The sequence below is a fragment of the Eleutherodactylus coqui genome, chromosome 1 (genome assembly GCF_035609145.1).
Source record: "Eleutherodactylus coqui strain aEleCoq1 chromosome 1, aEleCoq1.hap1, whole genome shotgun sequence".
In the NCBI taxonomy this organism is placed as follows: domain Eukaryota; kingdom Metazoa; phylum Chordata; class Amphibia; order Anura; family Eleutherodactylidae; genus Eleutherodactylus; species Eleutherodactylus coqui.
Genome location: NC_089837.1, coordinates 235,068,153 through 235,087,282, shown reverse-complemented (window position 1 = coordinate 235,087,282; position 19,130 = coordinate 235,068,153). Strand labels below are relative to the sequence as shown.

General features: G+C 41.1%; 1 protein-coding gene across 1 annotated transcript in view; it reads right to left on the bottom strand.

The window, feature by feature from the left end:
* The window catches only part of TPD52L1 (TPD52 like 1), a 148,917-nt gene extending 131,519 nt beyond the window's left edge, over window positions 1-17,398 (bottom strand). The window contains exon 1 of the mRNA XM_066606719.1: window positions 17,324-17,398. Within this exon, the coding sequence (XP_066462816.1) occupies window positions 17,324-17,345 (22 nt within the window). The 5' untranslated portion in view covers window positions 17,346-17,398. The remainder of the gene's footprint in view (window positions 1-17,323) is intronic.
* Between the last annotated feature and the right edge of the window lie 1,732 nt (window positions 17,399-19,130).

The following is a 19,130-nucleotide window of genomic DNA, read 5'->3' as shown; positions in this document are numbered from 1 at the left end:
GTCTGTAGCTTATTTAGAATAATATAGAAGGTAATGATAATTAGATTGAATGCCCAGCAGGCAGAATGGTATAGCTTCAGCTACTTCTGTGCTGATGCATCATGGGATTGATGTGGAACTGAAAGTTAAATGTGGAGTCTCAGCATCAAGATGGGGGCTGATAAGCATCAAACAGAGGGCTTCACTACAGGGAAGTGGCTGAAGTACATAAAGGAGACCTCCAGAGCAAATTCCTGTGACAGGAAATCAGATGAGGAAGGCAGGCACGGAAATATGTTTTCCCTTTAATATTACATATTTAATTTACTTTATATGCTTACTGTAAGAGTAATCTATCCAAATTATTTTACACATCATTCTTTTCAGTTATTACAATATTGCTTAAGGCTCGTAAAAGCAGTCAAAATGAGGAACTGTAGGTGGAACTATATTTGAGCTATCGCAAAGCTAGCTGCTGGTAGAAAATCTTCGGGGTGATGGGATTACTATATTGTTATATATATTTGCTTGCTTATAACATTACGAAATTCATGCATCATGATGAAAATGTTAAACATGTTGTCAAGAGGGTTATTGTAAGTGAACTGGAGATTCATGAATGCAATAGTGTGTGAGACAAACCTCCTCTGATATATTGCATTGAAGGCTTTAGGCTCCTGTTAACATTGTTGTGCCTCTTTGTTTTGTGATTGTGTGTTAAAAACGACCAAGAGGAAAGGCTACCCGATTGCCAGACAGATTTAATTGGAATCTAGGATTACAAAGCCTGACTAAATTAAACCAGAATCTGGGATTCTGGACTAACAGGTTAAGTTAATCTGGAAAATCTCTGTTAGATTGTTATATACCTATCTGAGATGGGAAATCGAGGCAGTACCTGGACTGGAGATAGAGAAATTACTGCAGTGGAGGTCATGAGTAATTACTTTGGTAAGGGGATACTTAGAGAATGCCAAGAGGTGTTTAAGAAGGCAGGTATGCCCAAAAATGTCTGTCTTGAAGTTGAGAAATAAAAAAAGTTTAGAGGCGATTGTGGAGACTGGATAAAAGATCATAGATAGTAAAAAGATGCTGATGAGTGGATCACTCTGTTTCAGAAAGTATGTGACAAAGGATATAAGGAAGTAAAAGTGAATGGATATTATCTGTATAATGGCATAAGTATGACTGAAGACAATGAGGAAGTATCCTCCCTATCTGCCCCCTGTTGTTACCTCCCCACTGGGGTGGACATGCCCTAACCATAGACAACAAAACTCTCCATCTGCAGATTACTGCATATCTTGTCACAGGCCCCACCCTGGTGGACAAGGGTTTCCAGTCCCTGCCTATTCCATGGGGACAACAACTAGAGTAGTTCAGGGAGATGTCGGGACAGACAGATAAGATCAATGATAGTTTTAAGCTACAATGCTTATAAACCCTGAATGCCAACAGATCAAATGACCTGGTTAAGTAATTGGCTGATCCCAGAACTAGCTCTATGGGATTTGCTAGACAACTGCAGACTATTCAAACAACATATACTGCTACCATGGGTGACATAACTTCACTGGTTCTTGGTTATTGAGGTGATGGGACATTGTTGTCACAAATATAGCCATATTGGGCAAAATGTTGTGTGGGGAAACCAACAAATGAAAAAAGTGATCAGTCAAGAAATGATTTTGTGTAGAGTGTACAATGTTGGGCTTAGGTACAGCTGGACATTGGGTGTAAATCAGACACAGCAGCAGATTAGAGAATCCTCTTCTGCTGATTTCTAAATGGGCTACATAACCCCATGCTAGTCAGACTAGAGGCTAAGACCATGAAGGATAATGACCTGTTGATGGTCTGCTGTGCTGTCAAACTTACACGGAGACAGACAAAAACACAAGGAGCCTTTTTAGTTCAGGAAGATCAATTGCATTGTGGGCCATTACCAAAACGATATGGTCCTTCTAACCAGAAGAAAGGTCCAGCGTAATTTGCATGCTAAAATTGACAGCAATTGGGTCACTTTGCTCACAAAAATCCACAAGGCCACTCACAAAAGGTTCAGAGTGGCCCTAACAGCCAATGAGAAATTGGCAATCAGAATATCCCACACCCCTCTATTGCACAAGCCTTCCTGAGGGAGGAGAGTCAATCTGCCACAACTAGTCTCAGGAAGTGAACCCATCATTTGTTTTGTCGACATTGGAGCAGCCAGATCAGTTTTTAGAGCATCTGATATACCAACAGGGTTGATTTCAGGGGTGGTGAAACATGGGATGGGACTAGGAGGAAAAGAAATGGAATTACAAGAGACAAAACAAAATAACTGCTACTCTACATGGCAGCCAAGAAGTTGTGGGTAGATTTTTGTTTTTAGAAACTTGCCCAGTCAACTTATTAGGGGCAGATATACTTATAGCAATACAAGTAACAACTGAGTATAGCCCAAATGGTATTAATAATAATAATCTTTATTTGTATAGTGCCAACTTATTCCGCAGTGCTTAAGGTGTCTAACCTCTAACTAACCAACAGTAAATTACCATTTGTGCTGTGCTTACTGTTACAGATTCTCATGAAAATGTGTCTTCGTACATGCAACAAGGTCTTGCATTGGTACCAAAGATACTGTCACTCCTGTGGATGTAAAAGTCAAACCTAGCATACAACTGCCCAACATCAGATAATACCCTTTGAGTGCTGCTCAGGAAGCCAGTATTCATGAGCAGGTCCTGGCCTACTTTGAAAGGGGGGGTCATAAAAAAATGTTATTCTCCTTTCAATGCTCCATTTTTCCCAGTCAAGAAAATGGTTGCCAAAGGGCAATCTCAAACCTTTCACATGGTCCATCATTTATGAGCAGTTAATGCTGTCACAACTGTCAACACTTGCTGGTGCCTAATCCGCACTTTTTGTTGTCACAAGGATTGGTGAGTTCTACCTTTTTCCCAGTGGTGGATTTTGCAAACACTTTATCAAGTGTACCTCTGCAAGAGAGCACTCAGCTCTTATTCGCTTTTTTGCATTGTGGCAAGCAAAATTGTTGGTGTGTGTTACCACAGGGATCTGTCAACTCCCAGGGCAGTACTCTCAAACCCTACAAGAAGTTCTGCAAAACCGGGTCCCAAAGTATCTCAACACCTCACTGCTTCAATATGTTGATGATTTGCTTTTGTGTTGTGACACTGTTGAGCAGTGTTTGGAGACTATCAATCTGTTGCATTTTCTTGCTGAAAATGTTTTTAAGGTACCCAAGTCCAAACTTCAGCTTTGGCAACCAACAGTCGTGTTCCTAGGCCATTGCATCTCACAAGGCACTAGGCACATTACCACTGACATAATTTAGGCAGCTCAGGCTGTTCCACTCCCGCCAAAACCCCAAGAATTGCACTCTTTCCTGGTGTTAATGGGATATTGCAGAGAATGGATATCCCAAGCCTCCAGCTTTCTGCAACCTCTCTATGACTGCCTGTCCTTCCCAAAAGTTGAACTGTCCAAAAAGGCCCAATAGTATTTTCGGGATCTCAAGAGGTCTATTGCCTCAGCTCCAGCTCTCAGCCTCCCAAATTATGACATCCCCTTCACCCTCTTTTCACATGAGATATATGGGCATGCACAAGGTGTGATCACACAGAAACATGGAGGAAAAAGTAGGCCAATGGCCTACTACTCTGCTAAATTAGATGCCATAATACAGGGGGCAGCATTAAGTGCACATGCTTTACGGCCACAGCAGTGCTAATCAACAAATCCACCCCCATTGTACTTGATCACCCCCACTCATCATAGTTTCACATGCAGTGCTGAAAATACTTCATAGGGCAGACACTTAACACCTCTCAGTGGCCAGACTCACTAAGTATGAAACTGCCTTGCTAGTGCCCTCACATATTACAATGAAAAGATGTACAATTCTGAATCCAGCTTCATTACTTCCACTGGACTTAGAACAGGGAAGAAATAAAAATAGAGGGTGAGCATCAAATGCATGATTGTTTAGAGTTAATGGAAAATGAAACCAGAGGTCTTGAAAATGTTATTGAAACATCCATTGCTAAAGCAGATTTTAAATTTTTGGTAGATGGGTCCAGATACAATGAAAATTGACAAGAAAAAACAGGCTATGCAGTGGTAACCAAGAATGAGGTAATTGAAGAGAAACCACCCCCTACTGGGAAGTCAGCTCTGGAGGCTGAGCTGATGGCACTCGCTGACACGTGTAAACTGACTGAAAGGAAGACTGTTAATGTGTAGACTGACTTGAGGCACGCTTTAGGAATCACATTCAATTTCGCACACCATTGCTCATGCTTATAGCGCATTAGGAATTTTGTTGGATCATTGTGTAAACTAATCTAGAATGCATTAGCTTTAACTCTTCCCAAACAGATAGCCATCATCAAGGTACAGGCTCATACCAAGAAAACAACTTGGTCCAAGAAAAAAAGGTCCCAGAGAACTAAAGAGCAGATGCAGCAGCCAAGGAAGTGGCCCAACTTTCTCTGAATTAAATAACAGTTGTTAACCTGGTTACAATGGAACCGAGTGTGGATATCTCTCTGTTGTCTATTTTGCAGGAACAGGCCTCAAAAGGAGAAAAAAGGAGTTGTACAGAAAGGGTGCAGAGCCATATAAGGGCATCAGGAGGAAAAGTAAACACCTATTCCTCCTTCAAAAGCTCTACTCTATTATGTCACATTTGAGCGATGGACAAAATCATTAGTCAAAGGAGGTAAGGTGTGGTGTACTGTCTTCTGCTTGGATTGCCTCAGGATTAAACAATGCTGTGACCAGGTTTGTGCTGGGATGCATAACATGCGCCCAACCCAGAAAAAGTTGCCAAAGTACCTCTTTGCTGTACTCCAAGGCCAAACTGCCAGCTCCATGATTGCAGATTGACTACATACAACTGCCTACGGTAGTTGTGTCAGAGTATGTGCTGGTTTGCATAGACCTCTTCACAGGTTGACCAGAGGTGTGGCCTGTAAAAAATACTAGCGCTAAGAGTACAGCTAAGAAATTTCTGAACAAACTAATTTGTAGATATAGTATACTAGAAGTCATAGAAAATGATAGAGGTACACATTTCACTGGTGAGATATTTCTGGAGATCCTACAAAGGTTAGGAATTACCCAAGCATTTCACACTCCTTACCACTCACAGAGTATTCCATGCAGGGGAAAGTGTAATCCACGCTTGCTTGCAGAATAAAATATATAATCTTCCTTTATTTAGTCATATTTAAAATTGCCAGGTATACACATCTCTAAACCAGACGCGTATCGGCTGCACAGAGCCTAAATACAAGCGAGCCATGGTAAAAATGTTTTGACCTCAGAACCTGAAAAATGTTCAGAAAGATGTTTCTACTGTTATGAACAATCCGTGACAAAGAGGGACTCAATGGCATATTAAAAAATGATTGAGACAATAAGTTTGTTAAACATCCCAAAACTATAGGTAAGGCTTTTGATGAATCATAGAAACGTAAAAATTGTTGGATATACACACATAGCCCCATAGCTGCAAGCACTATGCCATACATAGCCATTCCTCTTAATGTGCCACAGTTAAGAGAATTATCCAACACCTACATATATACGAGGGTAGGCAATAAGAATCAAAAGAAAGAGGACCCACTTCCAGTTCCAACTTGGTATTAAGATCCTTGGTTGGTACTTAACTGATTAATACCAAATGTGGAAGGTGGCAATAGTCATACTTTATTTATTGCGCAATTCACTTAGGAGTTGAGTCCAAAATTTAGTCCCTAGGGGTATCGGCAGTTGTTGGAGGGATGGGATTATTTTGTGTTAACTACTCCCTTCAGGAAATACTCGCTGTACTTTCCAACTACACCCAAGAAAATTATGTAAGGGCACTGGATGGTATCTTGACCCTGTGGTTGGCTGGTGTTCTCAATAATACTGTCCTTGCGCTTTCTCCAAGTACCTATATTGTATGCGGACATGAGGCCTATAAATGGTTTCCATTAAACAAGCTCAGGTTATGTACCCTTGCTTGGCTTACACCTGCCACATTTGTACTCCCACATGATGGTTTCTCCTATATGAGTATCCCTAAACACATCCTTTTTAGAAGAGCAGCAGATAATAAGCCAGAGGTAAACCTTATGTGGTGTCTATGAGTGCAGATAATAGGCTTATTACTAAATTTTTTATCTATTCAATGATCATACTAATGTGGGACAAGTTAGAAGAGGCCACTGACTATTCAGATGACCAAATATTTACAGTGTTGGGATTAGTTAATTTAACCAATATGGTACAAGCCCAGTTGATCATAGTAACCAATCAACACACCATAGTTCTAGACTACCTTACAGCTGCTCAGGGTGGAACATGCCAAGTAATAGAACCAACTCATTGCCATTACACGGATCCTTAAGGTAATATGCAAGTAAAAGCCAGTGTACAGGTAGTGGCCTAGATGAGAGATAAATGTCTAATAGAACATGAGCAAAAACATGATTCATGGTGGAGTAACACGTTTGCAATATTTAACCCTACCAATTGGTTCAAATCAATAGAAGGATGGATAATGGAGATAATGCAGGCTATATTCCAGATATTACTGCTATGTTGAGCTGCCTACGTTGTTTTCAAGTGCTGTATGTAGGTTGGCAAACCCTAGTCAATGCCTTTATGACAAAGCCTTCCCAATGGATATCAAAAGTCACAGTCTACCCAACTATGAGAGTTTCCCTAAGCCCTGAGAAATGCTGAACTGGAAAATGAGATGAAGATAAGTCCACATTCAGGAATAGCCATTGTGTGGTGAAGCAAAAAAGCCTCCTCTTGTCTGTATACGGAACTATGTTTGACCTCTCTATGGCTAGCTGCTGGGTAGAAAATGCATTACTATATATGGTTATATATATTTGCTTGATAAAAAGATCCATGCATCATCTATTAACCTATTCACCTTTAAAATGATTTGCTGAAGAAAATGTTATACATGTTGTCAATCAGTGATAGGATAACTGTTGTGTGTTGTCAGAAACTGATTGATTATTGTTATTCCCCATTTACATTTAAAAATAAAAAAGGGAAATTTTAGTCCAGAAGAGCTCTGAGTTGCAACTCACCCACTTCTGCGCTGTATCTACGTTCTTCTCCAGTACATTGTACAGATAATTAGACATACCTGATTGAAAAGGCTACAATACCCTTTGAGTTTCATCTATATTGCACCAAATACTCTAACTTTTCTGATAACATTGTTGTATTCTATTAACAGAGGAGGAACAGAAGCCGTACATATAAGAGCTATATATCAAAAATGAAAGGGCCATCTACAAACAAACAAAATTGCGCGATAATCGTCCCGTGTAAATGCAAAACAATTGTTCGCTATTCGCTAACTTCTCGTTATCTTTGACTTTCCATCAGGATAAAAAAAATAGCACTGGATTGGGGCTTCTCACTCAGTGTAAATGCTCAGCACTTCACATAGAATGTTAAGCGCTGAGCAAGAACCCAGCTATCCAGCAGTGTTCTATGTCTGTCTAAACACTCTGCACGGGTCTAACGACGTTAGTGGGTATATCGGCACTCATGCAGACGTTTATATGACTCTTGTTCCGTTTAAATGGGACATAAGTGAGTATGCAAGCTGAGTGTGTGTGGCTGTCCTCTAACTGTATTGTGTTCTAAGTGTATTGTGTCTTAAGTGTGTGACTTGGGATTGGTGACTTTAGAGTCAGGGACGTTGGAAGAGTAACTTATTTAATTATTGCGTATTTTAAATTTTTGAATATTTTTTATCTAATCTATCTGTACGATCCCCATGTAGAATGTACTTCATGATTGACAATGCCGTCCAGTGTACATCTTGTGCCATGTATGCAGTCCTTGTTGGAGGGTGCATACCGCTGTGCGAGATGTGAGCAGGTTGCACATTTGTAAGCCAAGATTTGGGATTTAGATGCGCAACTTGCAACACTGAGATCCGTTTGCTTTATGGAAAGGAGTTTGCTGCTCGCTGCTAAGTTTTGCTTTTCAGCTTATTCTCATGATTTTGTCCCGTGATTGTGCTTCCTGACAATGTTGAGTCAATTCTATGATGTTTCATTTATTCCAGTCAATGGCCTCCCTCCTCTGCCATTTTAAGTACTTTTTGTATGGAAATTTCCGCCACTTTGATTTTTTTAAGGAAAGGTGTCATTGTACTATAGAACAGATGTTATTTAATAGTGTACCAAGTTTTTTAACATGTTTAGGATATGTTGAGTTTTCCATGGGTTTACATGGGGGTGGGAGTTGGGGGGCTCTGGACTGTAGATTGTAAGATCAAGCATTTTGCAAAAATCATGGCAAATAATATAGTTTGATTGCACTGTGTATAAATATTCCAAGGCGACTTCAGACATGGCAGATTTCTCTAAGATCTGCATTTAACATGCAGTACAAATTATAATACAATACATGTCAATAGGGCTTTGTAATCCCCATGCACGTACAGAAGAAAGGAAAACTGTAGGGAATTTATGGAAGCAGCTGCAAGGGGTTTAAGGGTGGACACCCACTGGCAATATTTCCTATCTTGCGCTGCGAGAGCAAATGAAAACACTCGCCTCGAGCGCAAGAAAGATGCCAGAATGAGACCGAATATTGGCAGTCTGGTCAATGGGGCCAGCGGCAGCAGCACTAGCCCCATTGAAAAGATAAGGAGAATACCACGGACGTCCGCCACAGCTGTCACAGCTGTGGCAGAAGTGCAGCATGCTATTCCATTGCTTTCAATGGGATCGGCGCTGCTGCCGATCCCATTGAAAGCAGCGGTTTTTGGCAAACCCTGCAGTATGATTTTCGTGGAGGGGCTTGAAGTATAAGCCCTTCCCTGAAAATTATCAATAAGCGGTTAAAAAAGTTTTTAAAAAAAGTACTCACCCCTCCGCTGCTCACACTCGTCCTCCGGCGGGCTCCCGGACACTGCTATCCAGCACTTTTAGCAGGCGGGGATTTAAAAATCCCCACCTCCTGAAAGGGCTGTGCTGATTGGCTGAACACTCAGCCAATAACAGCTAGTGCTTAGCTATTGGCTGAGTGCTCAGCCAATTACAGATAGTGCTTAGCTATTCATGAATGAATAGCACTATCTTAACTATTCATGAAGCTGTGGCAGAAGTTCGCGGTATTCTCCATATCTTTTTACTGGGGCTAGTGCTGCTGCCGCTGGCCCCATTGAAGAGACTGGTGATATCCCAGCGTCATCCCGTTTTTTTTCTTGCACTGCGAGAGTTTTCACTTGCTCTCGCAGCGCAATGGAGAAAAAAACGCCAGTGGGTGTCTGCCCTAAGAAGCACTAAGGCTACATCTACAATAAGAACGGAGTCCAAATTTGAGTTTGTGCTATAATGAGATCTGTTACGGTTCCTATAGTTATGTAAACTACAATAAATGGTAAAAGGGTGACTTCTACTGGCCACCCTACTTTACTGCAGTTTGTGTATTTATGGAGTGTTTTGACTTCCCATTGACTGCAAAGGTCAGGTGAGAGATCTGAAGAATTTAAGATCATAGAGATCTGCAAGCTGAAGAGCAATTCCAGTGGTACTAAGCGTTACGAGAGACTGCATTGCTGGGAGAGAGAACTGCCAAAGGAGTAAGGAGTTGGCTTGGGGAGCCATGGGAGACGTGTCCTGGAGAATCTATGCCAATTAGAGATGAAAAGTTGCACAAGAAAGAAGGCAGACGCTGTTTGAGAAGCGCAGCTCCTTAATGTGCCAGAACCGACATCGCTGAGAGTGCAAAGCTGTAGAGAATACAGCTAAAGAGTCTGCTACAAAGGGTTCTCATAATCCTCTGTGAATCGGGGTACCACCAACAGATGTCCAAAGATGCGTTCTCTGCTTGTCCCAATTGTCCCACGCCCAGGGCCATTTCCCTACCATTGGGACAAGCGGAGGATGCCATGGCAAGAGAAACAGGTAAATGACTATATATATATATACATATGTTATACACCACTGTATAGCTTGAAAAATGTGCATGTAGCACCGAAACACGTTGCCTTACATTTTATGATTGCTGAATAAAGAAAAGGACATTTATACAATATTCTGGCTGATTGGATAATCACTTGAGATATCTGTAACAGGACATCACATCCCCCTCCTCCGAAGTAAGTTTCATTTGTTTGGCAGAAACATCTATGGAAATATTTACTATGAATTGGTGAACCCTATGAGCGCAGGGTCTTTTATAACTGAGTTTATCCTTTTTATTTATTTACGGGGGGGAACCCTACTTGTGAGGATCCCTGTAACTTCCGTAGCTCTCCCCTGATCCAGCAGATGCCGTCGAGCATAGGAGTCAGCACACCAAGAACAATCCCCATACCAAAGGTGAGGCAACTGGTACCTTAGGGTACTGGGCTGTCCACACCGGGTGAGACTACACAAAGAACTTTTTTCATTTATCTCTGGTGCTTTCCAGTTATTGAAAAACTGGATTTTGACACAGTTTTTTGTGGAAATTTGCTGCAAATTTTTCTGCTGTGGAAAATCCACAGCAAATCCACAACATGTGAACACAGTCTTTGGGTGCAAACACAGAATGCATTTGCCTGCAACCAGCCAAACCATAGCTAAACAAATTACTGGCAAAATAGTGCAGTCACTTGACACTATAGGTGAGTGTGGTTTAGCCCCATTGTGTCCTTCCACTCTTCACCCGTTTATAAATATGGCACCAGAAGTATTCTCAGTACATAAATGCACAGCACCGGAACCAAACGCATAATATACAGCACCACAACCAAGTGCATAACAGAAATACAGCACCAGAACCAAGTGCATAACAGAAATACAGCACCAGAACCAAGAAGCTTAGTACATACATACAATACTAGAACTGACCTCAGTACATAAATACAGCACCAGTACCAATTTCATAACATAAATTCAGCACCAGAACAGCCAGAAAAAAATGACATATACTCTTTAAGGCAACCTTTAAAATGTAGTGGGCTAGATATACTGCATCAGGTTTAGTATACCTCTATATAATATAATTACCATATAATGTTTTCAAATACTGGATCTACACCTACACAGTGGTAATGATTACAATGCAGTTACCTCCAGTGATCACAAATGATGTTGTCTCTTTTTAGTCGTCTGTATATAATTTTCTTCTCCCTGGGTCGATTAAGACTTCTAAGAGACACGACTCACCTCTGCATACTCTCTCCATTCTTCTGCTGCAACCCCTAATCAATTTTTCAGTGTCCCACCTCCCCTATAGAAAGAATGTCCTGCTCTGGTCCCACTATGTAAGAGGACTCCGTATGTAGTCCCAGTTAGTAATGAGGCCCTGTATGAGGCCCTACTTTGTAAAAATACCTCCTAAGGGGCCTAATTTAGTAATTGGATCCCCTATGGTGTCACATTTAGTAATAAGACTCCCCAGGAGCCCCCACTTAGAAATAGAGCCCCTTCTGTATCCCTAAATAATAATGACCTCCTGTGTGTTATAAACACCCCGTTTTCCTGAAAATAAGACATACCCAAAAATAAGACATAGCTTGATTTTTTTAGGATTTTTGAGGATGCAGAATGATTTTTTTGAGTATGCTTGAAATATAAGCCCTGCTCCAAAATTAAGACCTAGTTACAGTTAATAAGAAAAAGCTATTTAAATAGTGTCCAGGCAGCTATACATGTAAAAAAGTTAAATCTTTTGGAGCAAAAATTAATATAAGACACAGTCTTATTTTCGGGGAAACAGCGGTAGTACACAGCCTCCTCTGTAACTCTAGAGATTACTGATATTAATACAGAGCTTAGGGCCGCCTAGTCCCGTACTTAATACTCTGTCTGCTGGAAGGGGTTAAATTCATTCATGAACTCGCTCACATGTGCTGCTCTCTAACACTGAGCTTGATCTGTCACAGTCTGGTGACTTCCACCCTTTTTGTATTGATTGCACCTTATTTGTGTATTTGCTGCTAAATATTTATATGTACTTACTAGAGTGTTTTTCTTGTTTTTTTATTTTAATGTTTTTGTGGTGTCGTCCTTAATAAAGTCGTTTGCCTATTCGCTATTTTGTTTTGGAATGTGCTGCTTTTTCTGTGCTTATTGGACGGTTTTGACACAGCAATTCTTTATGAACTCATCATTTGGGAGGTGTACAATTCATATTTATTGTTACCTCTATTGTATCCTTTTTCCGGATGAACATTCTTAATCATTGGAGAGGGGGAAACATGTTGGCATGAGTCAGTTTGTTGGCACCTAGAGTGTGATAGGTGTTTGGAGAGCAGTGAGCAACCATTTGAGTGAGGACATGCTTATCAGGGCGAGTGGCTAGGTAGGTTCAGCATTAGGGATATTGTAGATATTTGTGTACGCCATTACTTTTTTCTTTGTAGTTTGGTAGGCAGATGTGTCTAGTCTGTTGCTCTAGTGGTGGAACAATCGGTTTTGAAATTCCCTGAGAACCATGAGTAAAACCCCTATTGGGCTGTTGTCTTCACACCCTTCTGTATATCGTGCCTCGGTTTATTATATTTTATATCAAATTTATGTGAGGTGTTTATATTTATATTGGGTGTTTTTAATAATAATATAAGGTTTATATATTTTTAGAGGGTATTATTATGCAGTGATTTGTGGGTTTGGTACCTCTGTTTAGCATTGTTTTTTGCAGTGATAAGCTTATGCCTCCCAAAGGATACAAAAATGTCATAGATTGTGTTTGGCTCAGGCAGAAAACAAATGACAAGACATAACTCAGACATGTGAACCCAGCCTAACTATATGCTGTAACGTTCAAACAGTTTCTTGGGTTCTTTAGAGTTTTGAATAAAGTACTATCCAATGTTGTGTAAAAGCACAGGAACTGTCCATCTTCACATCGCCCTTCTGCTAGTTTAAGGCTAGGTCTATATGGCAGCTTTTGGCCTTCACAGGGGTTGTTTGACTAAAATTTGCTGTATAGACCTCAAACCTCTGACTCACATAAAAGTGAATATGGTCACAATGAGCCGCAGTTTGTCACGACCACAAGTCACAAATAATCCAACCTTGATAGATTTTTCTCTGACCTGCGTAACAAAAAAACTTGACTTGCGCTGCGACCGCATTCACTTCAATATGAGTGTGAAGTCATAAGTCTACACAGTAATGTTTGGTCGCACAACACCTGTTGTGGCCAAAAGTCACCGTGTAATCCCTAGCCAAAAATTCTGTGCACTATTACAACCAATTTTATAAGACAAAAATGGCATGTAGCTCCGAAAAAAAATAAATGAAGGAACTTTGCAGATAGTTATGATTACAAATATCCTACCATTTGTGAGTACAGTCTACATGCCTACAGTCTACATATAAACCACTCTTCAGTCATGTGTTACTCCACTTCCTTTGTACTTTCTTCCACTGTCTGTAAGTTAGCAAGAGAGGGGAAGTTGAAAGAGTCTGTAGTCTGTAACCATGGAGACACATAGCTCTGTAATGCTGCTGAATACTAAAAATGGTGAGCTGCTTTTTCCTTTTAAATCAAGACTATTTGTTTCTTAGATGTATTAGAACAATAAAGGTGGACAAGTGAATATAGCCTGTTAACCCGGATTTACATCAGCTATATATCTATGAGATTACAAAAATGTATCTAGGTGACATGTTTGGTACTACAAGGAATATTTATATTCAGACTGTTCCCTTGACGGCTATTACCTGTAGCATACCATAGGACCGGACCTCAAATAATAGGAGGAATACTAAAATCAACACAGTTACAACGTGGTGGCCATATGTTATCTATCATGATGCAGAGTTGCTTTACATGACTAAGAATTTAATCCTTTCATGGCTAGGGGTGTTCTGGACCTTTGTTTGCATTCTAAAATGTGATCATGTGATTTTTTTTGTTTCTTAGGTTAGATGTACATTAACTACAATCTGAGTTGCTGCCAAGGGACTTGGGTGCAACTCGAATCAGACGGCACAGGGATACCCATCTGTGTGCTCTTCAATATACATGGATTCTGTATATTGACATGAATTGGCATATCCCATTTCTTGTGCATGAAACGGACACAAAATAGGATATGCCAGGAGTCTTTTTTTTTTCAAGCAGACCATCGGTGAGACCCCTACCAATCCCGAAAATGGGAGTCCTTTGTCTGCCTTTTGACATCACTGTGGGGTTGCTGCATCCATTGGCAATGATGTCAGATTGAATGGAGCAGGGGAACATGGAACCCTGTCTCTGGATTGGTGGGGGTCTCAGCAGTGAGACCCCCACCATTCAGATGTTTATTACATACAGTATAATGGAGATAGGTGCTAATAGTTTTTTAGTACAACCGCCTTTAAATGTATCTACCCCCCTCTCCCCCCTTAGCTTTAGCTGCACGTAGATCATAATCATCCAGGCACATATTTGTTTTAGCAGGGACACAAAATCAGATAGGGTCAGGTAGAACAGACTAAAATTGGTGTAAAACAGGTTGTCTAAAATTGGAGTACAGGGTTCGGAAAGATGCACCCTTGTTTGGGGTGAGTGGGCTTTTTATTTTTAACTTTTTTATTTTTACAATTTGTTTATATTGTGTTTTTAATTTCTTTCATGTTTCACTGTATTTTTATTTGTTGTTTCCTATTTTACTAGAGCACCAAAGGTTAGCAGGGAGGACATTATCTATATGTTCCCTACTGTTCCCACATGCAAGTCACTGATAACTGTGATCCAATAGTAACAGCCCAATTAATCACTGTTACCAGACATACAGCAAGGATGCACATTGCATCTTCTCTGCATGCCTCTAGTACCTCCTGTGATGTCATTCCTGATGTCACGGGATTCCCTAGCAACTATATGGATGTGGAAGCAGTGCTTCTCTATTTCAGCACACAGTAATTAATATAAGCGCTGTGTTTGGTGTTCTTTGTAATAGGGATCTGATTATTTTAGTACCCTGTCACGCTACAGGATTGGAAGGTCATTGTGACAGCCCCATCCTGCCAATTTTGCATGTAAATTAATGGGCTGTAGGCAAAAGGACCAGCCTACATCCCTTTAATTTACGTAGGTTGGTCAGGAACGTATCCAGAAAAGACATAGGGTGGAATTTATTAAGACTGGCATCTCACATGCTGGTTTTAATCTGAAGTCCACTGGAGAAAGATGGGACAAATATAAATTCGCGTAAGCTTAATATATTTGTTGCACCTTGGGCCATTTGTACAGCTGGAGTGGATTTTAGGTATAATTTATGCCAATTTGCAGAGTGAAGCCCCCTGCACATGAGCGACAATTCCGCGGCGGGATTTCCCACAGAATTTCGGCCCGTGCCCGCCTGCATAAGATTGCATTACAAAACGCAATCCTATGCAGATGGACGCCATTTATTTGCGTGAAAATACACGCGGAAAACAAATTGCGGCATGCTCTATTTCTGTGCGGATCTCGCAGAGGCCCGCACAGAAATGTCAGTAAGGACGGGCCGGCTCCTCTCTGCGCATGAGAGCTGGAGCCGCGGAGGCCGGTGAGAACCTCAATGGTCCTGCAGGGGCGCGGGTCGGTTCCCGCTGTGAGAATTCTTGTAGGGGGTTCTGACCCAGCCATGTGCAGGCGGCCTAAATAATAGTAAATATATTAAACATCAGGTGGCTACTCCCCCTCCCACTAAGCCACATCCACGTTCTTAAAACTGCCATGCCTGTTATAAATTTAAGAACCATTACAAATTTTGTACAAATGCAACATTTGTTTGTGACTGTTTTACGCCAAGGCACAGTAGTAGGATACATTTTGCCCATAGTTTCTAAATGTTTCTATCTCATGAATCTGCAACGAAAACAGCATACAGCTGTATAGAAGATACTGTGAGTGTTCTGCTAAAAGTCTTAATTAGAATCCCTGCTGGAAAACTAACATGCTATTACCTAACAGATTTGTGTGCTGCAATTAATGCTGCACAGAATATTGCCTCACATCAATTTGATTTTGCATATTTATGCAGTTCTATGACCTACAAATTCAGGAACTAGAGGTAATCAGATAATAAATACTGCCACTCACACTTACATCCTATCCACCGGCAAGATAAAGGAAAAATATAGTTAACCCTGCCTGCTACTATTATTCTTGGTACGCTGCCAAGTAAGTAGCAAGAATACAATATGTAACAGTCCTGGTATCTTATAATATAGGCACTAAAACTGTGTCATTAAGTAGGAGCAACACAGCAACAGCTGATAGAATGTAATAATCCACTGCTGCTTTAGATAGATAGATAGATAGATAGATAGATAGATAGATAGATAGATATTAGATAGATATGAGATAGATAGATAGATAGATAGATAGATAGATAGATAGATAGATATTAGATAGATAGAATTAAGGATAGATATGAAATAGATAAACATGAGATAGATAGATATGAGATAGATATGAGATAGATAGATAGATAGATAGATAGATGATAGATAGATAGATAGATAGATAGATAGATAGATAGATAGATAGATAGATAGATAGATAGATAGATAGATAGATAGATAGATAGATAGATATGGGAGATAGATAGATATATAGAATTAAGGATATATATGAGATAGATAGATGATAGATAGATAGATAGATAGATAGATATGAGATAGGATATAGATAGATATGGGAGATAGATAGATATATAGAATTAAGGATATATATGAGATAGATAGATAGTAGAGATGAGCGAACGTGTTCGGCTCCGCCCCTTTTCACCCGAGCACCGAACTTTGCGAGCAATTCCGTGCTCGGGCGAAAAAAGTTCGGGGGTCGCCGTGGCAGCGCGGGGGGGTGCGGCGGGGAGTGGGGGGGAGAGGGAGAGAGAGAGGGCTCCCCCCTGTTCCCCGCTGCTGCCGCCCGCGCCGCCGCACCTCCCCCCGCCGCCCGGCGCCGGCCGAATACTTACGCGCGGACACTGAAGTCCTCGGATAAGCCGGTGTCTGGGTGCGTAAGTGTTCGTTAAGAACACGTTCGCTCATCTCTAATAGATAGATATAGGAATCAGGTCTAGTAACTGGCATTTATTGCTACAAAGTCCTCCAGGCACCTGTTACAGTAATAGCACTTCATATCATTTACTCCAAGCAATGAACTGAATTTACTAACAGTCTAAAAATGTTTAAACATAAAAATGAGTTAGCACATTAAATGTGACAAACTGTGAAATGTGTTTGGGTTAAGGTGTGACAACATAGTGGCACTAGTCATTATGTGCACCTGTAGTGAGAAGTGATAGCACAGAACATTGTTACCACACATGCCAGGTGTCAGACCATCTGGATGGCGAACACATACAGACACGACACTGACTGACCTGGCTGTCGCTTGTTTTCCATGCTGGGTCTGTATGTGCCTCAAGTCGTATGCGAGGAAGCACACATAGAAACCAGGGCTGTATCTTAGTACTAGGCAGTGACTGCTGTCAGCTCTCTCCCTCCCTCTCCAGGCTGCCTCTACTCCACCTCTCCCCTGACATCACTGCATAACACTTCCCATGACAAGTATGCTCACTGGACTTGTGAGGATTAACCCTCTGGAGGCACATGCACCCTCACCAGAGGTTACATGACTTGTTTGGTCATACACAGCATGGGATTGTAATAGTTAGGCATATACAGAGGGGACAGGAGATTTAACATATCATGATAGAGATTCTACCCCATACAGTATCACTTATAATCATCTTGACAAAGATTTCAGAGACCAGTTAAGAACAAAGTTCACTCACTCTGCAGTTATATATGGGATAATGTACTTCTACTGTACATTATAAGGATATTAGACAACATGGAGCAATTCCATAAATGTTCCTATATACATGCATAGGAAAGCAAGCTAAGCGCAGTTATCCAGATAGATACCCCAACGTGACTTCTAATAAGCTTTGTAGTTCAGTAGAGGGCACCTTAGTAGTCACAGGTCATCTGCTGAACGAGTGTTTAAAGCGTTAGAGGGGGATTCCTGTTAACTACTGAGGCATATGAAATGTCCTCATCCTTTTAAAAAGAAGTTTGCAGTCTATGACAATGCAACTAAGGACAAATTTCTTTTTAAAGAAAAAGGGAGCAGTAATTACCAAGAGTACAGTCCCCCATCATCTCCGATTGTAGACATCCTCTTTTCTTCTCCATCCAGCCCAAACCACTATGGCAGCTTGTTCTTATGACTGAAGACTTTACTACCAAAACATCTTTGGCCCTTCGTTTCTGAAGCCATTTTCACCCTCTATAATTATACAAATAAATTCAGACTCCATTGGTGGCCCCATAACAGAGACAGCTGTAGATCCCTACCAAAGAGTGACAGCCAGAGAACCACTTTAGGAGTGACAGCCATAAAGCCCCCATAGAAGTAACAGTCATAAATGCCCTATAACCATGACAGACTTTGACCCCGCATATAAATGCCAACTATATTACAGATGTATCACTATGAGGGCTTAGTCAGACAGGCGTTTTTTCGCGCGATTTGCGCATGCGTCCGGCGATTTTATAAAACCATTGCTTTGCAATGGTATCAGACACATGAGCGCTTTTTATGTGCTCGTCCGATAAATTATAGAACAGAAATCGCAGATCGCACCTATCTGCGATCTGCGATTCCTGTTCTCTTCCCTATATGCGCTCAATGGGGCCGGCGGCAGCAGTGCCGACCCCATTGAGAACATATAGTAGACAAATCATTCTTCTCTGCCACAGCTGTAACAGCTGTGGCAGAGAAGAACGATGTTTGCCCATTGAATTCAATGGAGCCGGCAATACAGCCGGCTCCATTGAAAGCAATGGGCTGCCGGCGAACGCGGGATGAATTTTCGGGAAGGGCTTAAATATAAAAGCCCTTCCCTGCAATTCATCCAGAAATGTGTAAAAATAAAAAATATATATATACTCCCCTTGTCCCGGCAGACGGAGTTCAGCTGCGGCCGGCCGGCAGTTCTCCTGAACTGCTCTCTGTAGTATTCCCGCCTGCTGAATGAGCTGCCTCTGATTGACCAATCAGAGGCAGCTCTCAGTTACACCCATTCATTCATGAATGGGTGAGTGAGTGCTGCCTCCGATTGGCTCATGGTGTAAAAGTAAGTTAAGGAAAAAAAATCTGCTCTCCAATCATAGGTCTACTGA